We start from the raw sequence: 7,642 nt of genomic DNA, 5'->3' as shown, positions 1-7,642 counted from the left end.
CAGGAAACTTCTTAGCTTTGGTTTAGTCCAGTTGTGCTGACTTCCTGTGTAGTGTGTGCTGTCCTTCCCTTCACCTAAGATAATTCTTATCTACTATCTAATTAGTAAATAACCCTCACCCTCCCTACCCACCCTTGAAACTATCAAAGAATGTTTTCTTCTGTGTTTAAACCTTTTCTTAAGTTCTTATAATAGCGGTCTTATACAATATTTGTCTTTCTGGGACTGACTAAATTCACTCAGTATAATGACTTCCAGCTTCCTCCATGTTATGTTTCAAGGCTTCATCACTGTTCTTTATCATTGTATAGCATTCCATTGTGTGGATACACCATGATTTGTTTATCCATTCTTCCGCTGATGGGCACCTAGGTTGTTTCCATCTTTTTGCTTTTGTGAACAGTGCTGCAATGAACATGGGTATGCATATATCTATTCATGTGATGGCTCTTATTTCTCTAGGATATATTCCAAGGAGTTGGATAGCTAGACCGTATGGTACTTCTATTTCTAGCTTTTTAAGGAAGTGCCAAATCGATTTCCAAAGTGGTTGTACCATTTTACATTCCCACCAACAGTGAGTAAGTGTTCCAGTCTCTCCACAACCTCTTCAGCATTTATTATTTTGTGTTTTTTGGATTAATGCTAGCCTTGTTGGGGTGAGACGATATCTCATTGTAGTTTTGATCGGCATTTCTCCAATGGCTAATGATCATGAGCATTTCTTCATGTGTCTGCTAGCTGCCTGAATGTCTTCTTTGGTGAAGTGCCTGTGCATATCCTTTGCCCATTTTTTAAGTGGGTTGTCTCTTTGTTGTTGGGCTCTTGCAGTATCTTGTAGATTTTAGAGATTAGAGGCTGATCGGATTTGTTGTAGCCAAAACTTCTTTCCCTGTCTGTAGGTTGTCTTTTTACTCTTTTGGTGAAGTCTTTTGATGAGTATAAGTGTTTGATTTTTAGGAGGTCCCAGTTATCTAGTCTCTCTTCTGGTGCTTGTGCATTGTTACTTATAGTTCGTGTTGTGTTTATGCCATGTATTAGGGCCCCTAGCGTTGTCCTATTTTTTCTTCCATGATCTTTACCGTTTTTGATTTTACATTTAAGTCTTTGACCCATTTTGAGTTAGTTTTTGTGCGTGGCGTGAGGTATGGGTCTTGTTTCAGTTTTTTGCAGTTGGAAATCCAGTTATGTCAGAACAATTTGTTAAAGAGACTATCTTTTCCCCAATTAATGGACTTTGGACCTTTGTCAAGTATTAGCTGCTCATAGGTGGATAAATTTATGTCTGGATTCTCAATTCTGATCGATTGGTCTATGTATCTGTTGTTGCACCACTGCTAGGCTGTTTTGACTACTGTGGTGGTATAATAGGTTCTAAAACCAGGTAGTGTGAGGCCTTCCACTTTGTTCAAAAAAAAAAAAAAGATTTTAAGAGATGTGATCAGAAGACTGAAACATGTAACGAATTCCTGGAAACTAAAACAAATGACATCAGGTTGACAAGAACAAACAAAAGCCCAAACACATCATACTTACACAAGAACAGAGTTTAGAAATCCTGTAAAGTCAAAATGAACAAACAGAAAAAGGGGGCCCTGGACCACAATCACTGGGAGCCCTGGTGGCACAATGGTTAAAGTGCTCAGCTGCAAACCAAAAGGTCAGCGGTTCGAACCCATCAGCTGCTCTACAGGAGAAAGATGCAGCAGTCTGTTTCTGTAAGGATTTACAGCCTTAGAAACCCTATGGGGCAGTTCTACTCTGTCCTATAGGGTCACTATGAGTCAGAATCGACTTGATAGCAGTGGGTTTGAGTTTGGGGTTTTTTTTTTTTGGACCACAGTCATCAGTCTAAAATTTAAATATGTAATAGGAAACTAATTAAGAGTAACCCTCTTCCCTACTCCTGTTTATACTGACCAATGGTATTTGTTTTCAAGCCAAAATATCAGAGCTATGGTCTAAAGTGACGTACCTGCCTATGGAGAGTCCCTAGAAGAGGCCAAGAGAGAAGCAGTGCAAAGCTTACTGTATCCCAGACCTTCATAACAGACACAGAAGAGGACAAAAAAAGCAAAGGCTGCTCTATCAAGGGGGGAAAAAACATTAAGCATTCAAAAGTGATGCCTGCTAATTCATAGGCCCAATACAGTTAGAGAGAGTCCAAAACTGGTCCTCCCATTCCAGGGAAAGTCGTATTGGGGAAAACAATCTAAACAACTGCAAAGGAAAGTCAGACCAGCACCTATACTATTCATATATGTGTCATTCATAAACACAAGGAGACAAACACACATCAGAAGATATTTAAGGAAAACCTGATTACATGGTTTTAAATGAGCACTACTCAAAACACTATGACTTACCAGCATCAAAAACTGAGTTACCAAGAAATCGGAGTTCCCAAACCTGGTTACGTATCTGTCACCTATGGAATTTTTTGTTTTAAATACAATTTCCTAGAGTTCGCCACAGATCTATTAAATCAGAATCTCTAAAATAAAATCTGAACGTGTATTTTTTAAAAGTGGTTCAGGTGACACTGACTTTTACTTCTGGATAAGGGCCAAAGATCTCTGATAATTCCACAGGTACACTAGTAGGCCTGTTAAGCTTAGTAAACTTATAGTTTAGAGATAACTTTTTTTCCAAACTGGACAGTTTTTGAAAAGAGTTCTACCTCCCTTATTAGAAAAACTAGTCCTTTTCTAGAACTTAACTAGTCCTTTTAATTACCTCCAAAAACAATTAAACTATATCTTCCAACAGAAACAATACTAAGCAAAAAGGAATGCATATCTGACATTTTTTAAAGATTAACAAATTCAAAATCAATTCAAAATTAACTTAACTAGCTATGCTTTGGATAATGATTAATTAGCAACCAAACAAAACACTGTTCTGTTTTGGTTTTTAGTCAAAAAGGCAATTTATTTACTTACAGAAATCCATTAAAAACATCAAGGTTTTTTCCACTCAAGGCACCAATCTTGAATGGCCAAAACATTTATTTTATATCCAGATAGATTCTGTAAGTTTAAAGATAATGGGATAATTATCTATCCAAGTTTTGTTTTTTTTTATTTTTAGTTTTTGCTTTGGTCACCAGCATGAGTAGATCCAACTATATTTAAACACTTGTAACAAAAAGGAAACTATCACATAGCCTCTCAAATTGCCATAACTGTGAAAACATTACCAATTTGTATTAATTCTGGATTTTAAAATCTATTAAACTGAGACCCTTGTGTAACACACTTTTTAATCTCTATATGATAAAAAATAATTGCTGAAATATCTATTAATGATACATATACAAAATACCTATTTACTTAGGGGAACAAAATACTGATATGGTAGCTTTAAATCAAGTACTCTGGTTAGTTTTCCCACCCACAGCCTCCCCACGTGCCCTCCATCCATGTGAAGTTAAGTGAACTTACATTTCATGACATTTATTAGATTATGCATCACTAATACACAGCACACCAAATGACAAATTAGCTTAAAAACACACACACACATTTCAGACTCTCTCCTATAGGACTATTACATACCTGATTTTTCATCTTGGACTTCAAATTCTGCACCAGCAGACCCCAGAAGCGATGCCCCATGTTGTAACAATCTACATATATCAAATCTGTCAAAATTCAATCGATCTGTAGTAGATGACTCTTCCATAGAACTTTCTGAAGTAGGTTCTAGATGAGGTTTAAAAATATTTAATTCAATCATGAAACCAAAGTGTGGAATGAAAGAAAATACTATATTATTAAGTGGGGTAGGTGAGTAATATTTTAAGAAAAGTAAAAGCTGGAGGAAGTAGAAAAGTTATTGTGGATTTATTTATGCTCAGCTCTTAGTTATCTGTGTATGAACTATGTACTTGGTGGCTCCCCTTCTATAAACCATCAGAATATTAGTGGGCATATGGGTAGCTGTTTCTGACTACAAAAGCTAAATGTTATATAAAGAAATGCATTGTCATGCTGAAATATACATATATATAAAATATCATGTTGTCTCCACTTTGTTAAACAGTTTAAAAATATCAAGGAAACAGCATGTTAAACTGTTAAATTAAAACACAAAAATATTCACTGAATTTATTAATAAAGAAAGCTAATGAGCATCATCCCTCCTTATACCTTAGGAATATTTAGGACACAAACCAACCACTCACCATAGGACCCACTTACCATAATACAAGCAAATTATTATCTCCTGGTAAACTGCTAAAATTATACATCCATCTGAGGCCTAAAAAATATCTATAAAGTGTTCTGAATTCCTCCCCAAAAAGGTTTTATATATATACATATATAACTGTTCACTGACTTATTAGTTTCTTTAGCTGACATTTGCATCTACTATATCTATAAACTAAAATGTAATTGCTTAACTTAAAGAGAACTGCTATGAACATTTTAAGAGTTTTAGAGATGACAAGCAACTTCACTATAAATGTTTATGCTAGTATAACATATTAATAACTTAAAAAGAATATGAATTCTAGTGTCTCTATTTACTAAAATAAGTAGGGATACTGTGTTAAAAAAGAAAAAGCTCTTTTCTAAAACAAGTTATAACTTCTGGTTATATATATCATCTGATGAGAAGGTAAGTTAACATAATCACTAAAAATATTAGGTGCCAGCAAATAAAAGCAAAAATTTGAGGCAAGCTAAATAAGACTTATGACAAAAGTGATATTTATGAAAGTAACTTGGAAGTGAAACTCCAAGTGCAACATAATAAATTTTCACATAATTAAAATGTACACTTTTAAACCTTCCAAAAGCATATGATTCATTTTTAAGCGTCATTACAGGCAGTGAGAAAACATTTGTTTCCAATATAAGACACCTAAAGGGCACATAAAAAACTAAAGACTTAAACCTCCAAATATACATATATATTGTGCTTAAATTTAGAAAATAATTTCACTATTCTAGTCTCTCAGCAAGAACAAACAAACTCTTCCAAATAATTACACTAAAAAGATTAATTCCTTTTTTAAGGACATAAATTCCTTGAAGAAAGTAATAATCACTGTAAAGCAAGCATACTAGAATTAACCTTTTTAAAGAAATACATGAAAACAGTTGACTCATCAGTTTTTTAATGTATGGCGAAAGCCACCTTATTTAATGTAATTTCCAGATAAGGATGTACCTAAAAGCATGAAAATTAAGCTACTGAATTAAATTATATAAAATATATATTATAGCTAATTCTACGGTTATGTTTTTTCTGCAAACTATTTTTCCACTTAAAGCACCTTGTTTGGTTCTTGGCACAGGATTCCACTCAGGTACATTTTTCACTATAGCTTCAACAGCTTGTCCTGCTGCAATCCGGGTATCCCAATTTGTACTCCTTAAATATATCAACACCTTAAAAGATTACAAAATAAAATAGTTACATATCAAAAAATATTTCTTGCTCAATGTAGCCAGGACAGAGAAATACAAATTACTTGTTAGTCATTTATAATTTAGTAGCTATCCAAATATATATAAAATATCATGGTACCATTAAAATCATTTACAAAATTCTATCATTCACAAGAAATATAACTACTACCTTCTAAAAGGGAAGCAGGAACTTTCAATAAAAAAATGCGTTTAAGTGCATTTAAAAAACAACATACCTATTTAACAGTCTAAAGGCAAGGTACAGATTATTCACTAAGTCTCATTACTTAATACAGAAAGAGAGTTATATTGTTGTTAGTTGTCCTGAAGTTGATTCCGACTCAGGACAATCCCGTGTGTACAGAGTAGAATTACTGCATTGGGTTTTCAAGGCTGCGACTTTTCAGAAGCAGATCATCAGGCCTGTCTTACAAGGTGCATCTGGGTAGGTTCTAACTGCCAACCTTTTGGCTAGTAGTTGAGTACATGACCATTTGTACCACCCACGGAACCTAAGAGCTTGGCTGCTAACCAAAAGATCAGCAGTTCAAATCCACCAGCCGCTCCTTGGAAATGCTATGGGGGAGTTCTACTCTGTGCTATCAGGTTGCTATGAGTCAGAATCAACTTGATGGCAATGGGTTTTGTTGTTAGGTGCTGTTGAGTCAGTTCCGACTCATAGCAACCCTATGTACAACAGAACGAAACACTGCCTGTTCCTGCACCATCCTCACAATTGTTGCTGTACTTGAGCCCAATGTTGTAGCCACTGTGTAAATCCATCTCATTGAGGGTCCTTCTTCCTCTTTTTCGCTGACCCTCTACTTTACCAAGCACGATGTCTTTCTCCAGGGAATGGTTTTTCCTAGTAACAAGTCCAAAGTACATGAGACAAAGTCTTCCCATCCTGTGCTTCCAAGACAGATTCGTTCATTGTTCTGGCAGTCCATCGAACATTCGATATTCTTCGCCAACATCGTAACTCAAAGGCATCAGTTCTTCTTTGGTCTTCCTTACTCATTTCCAGCTTTCGCATGCATATGAGGCAACTGACAATACTATGGCTTGCGTCAGGTGCACTTAGTCCTCAAAGTGACATCTTCGCTTTCTAACACTTTAAAGAGGTCTTTTGCAGCAGACTTGCCCAATGCAATCGTCGCTTGATTTCCTGCCTGCTGCTTCCACAGGTGTTGACTGTGGATCCAAATAAAGTGAAATTCTTGACAACTTCAATTTTTTCTCTGTTTATGATGATGTTGCTTACTGGTCCAGTTGTGAGGATTTTTGTTTATGGTAAGGTGTAATACATACTGAAGGCTGTAGTCTTTGATCTTCATCAGTAAATACTTCAAGTTATCTTTGCTTTCAGTAAGCAAGGTTGTATCATCTGCACAGTGCAGGTTAATGAGTCTTCCTCCAATCCTGAAGCCACATTCCTCCTCATATCATCCAGCTTCTTGGATTATTTGCTCAGCATACAGACTGAATAAGCATGGTGAAAGGATGCATCCGATGCACATCTTTCCAGATTTCAAACCACACAGTATCTCCTTGTTGTGTTCAAACAACTGCTTCTTGGTCTATGTACAGGTTCCACATGAACACAATTAAGTGTTCTGGAATCCCATTCTTCGCAGTGTTACCTATAATTTGTTATGAGCCACAGTCGAATGACTTTGCACAGTCAACAGAACACAGGTAAACAGTTTTTTGATATTCTCTGCTTTCAGCCAGGATCCATCTGACATCAGCAATGATATCCCTCATTCTACATCCTTTTCCGAATCTGGCTTGAATTTCTGGCAGTTCCCCATTGATGTACTGCTACAACTGTTTCTGAATTATCTTCAGCATAATTTTACTTGCATGTGATATTAATGATACTGTTCAATAATTTCCTTTCTTTGGAATGATCATAAATATGGATCTCTCCCAGCTGGCTGGCTAGGTAGCTGTCTTCCAAATTTCTTGACATAGATGAGTGAGTACCTCCAGCACTGCATCTGTTTGCTGAACATCTCAACTGGTGTCCTGTCAATTCCTGGAGCTTTGTTTTTTGCCAATGCCTTCAATACAGCTTGGACTTCTTCCTTCAATACTTTCAGTTCTTGATCATATGTTACCTCCTGAAATGGCTGAATGTCAACTGATTCTTTTTGGGACAGTGACTGTGTATTCTTTCCATTGTCTTTTGATGCTACTTGCATTGTTCAATATTTTCC

General features: G+C 35.9%; 1 protein-coding gene across 1 annotated transcript in view; it reads right to left on the bottom strand.

The window, feature by feature from the left end:
- Window positions 1–7,642, bottom strand: part of BTAF1 (B-TFIID TATA-box binding protein associated factor 1) — a 107,441-nt gene that overhangs the window by 77,860 nt on the left and 21,939 nt on the right. Inside the window, exons 3-4 of the mRNA XM_004369927.2 lie at window positions 5,285–5,399; window positions 3,558–3,704 (exon numbers count right to left, since the gene is read on the bottom strand). Of these exons, the coding sequence (XP_004369984.2) occupies window positions 3,558–3,704; window positions 5,285–5,399 (262 nt within the window). The remainder of the gene's footprint in view (window positions 1–3,557; window positions 3,705–5,284; window positions 5,400–7,642) is intronic.

Source organism: Trichechus manatus, unplaced genomic scaffold (assembly GCF_000243295.1).
Source record: "Trichechus manatus latirostris isolate Lorelei unplaced genomic scaffold, TriManLat1.0 scaffold00007, whole genome shotgun sequence".
In the NCBI taxonomy this organism is placed as follows: Eukaryota; Metazoa; Chordata; class Mammalia; order Sirenia; family Trichechidae; genus Trichechus; species Trichechus manatus.
The sequence above is the reverse complement of the archived record's forward strand: the minus strand, read 5'-3'. Positions and strand labels throughout refer to the sequence as shown.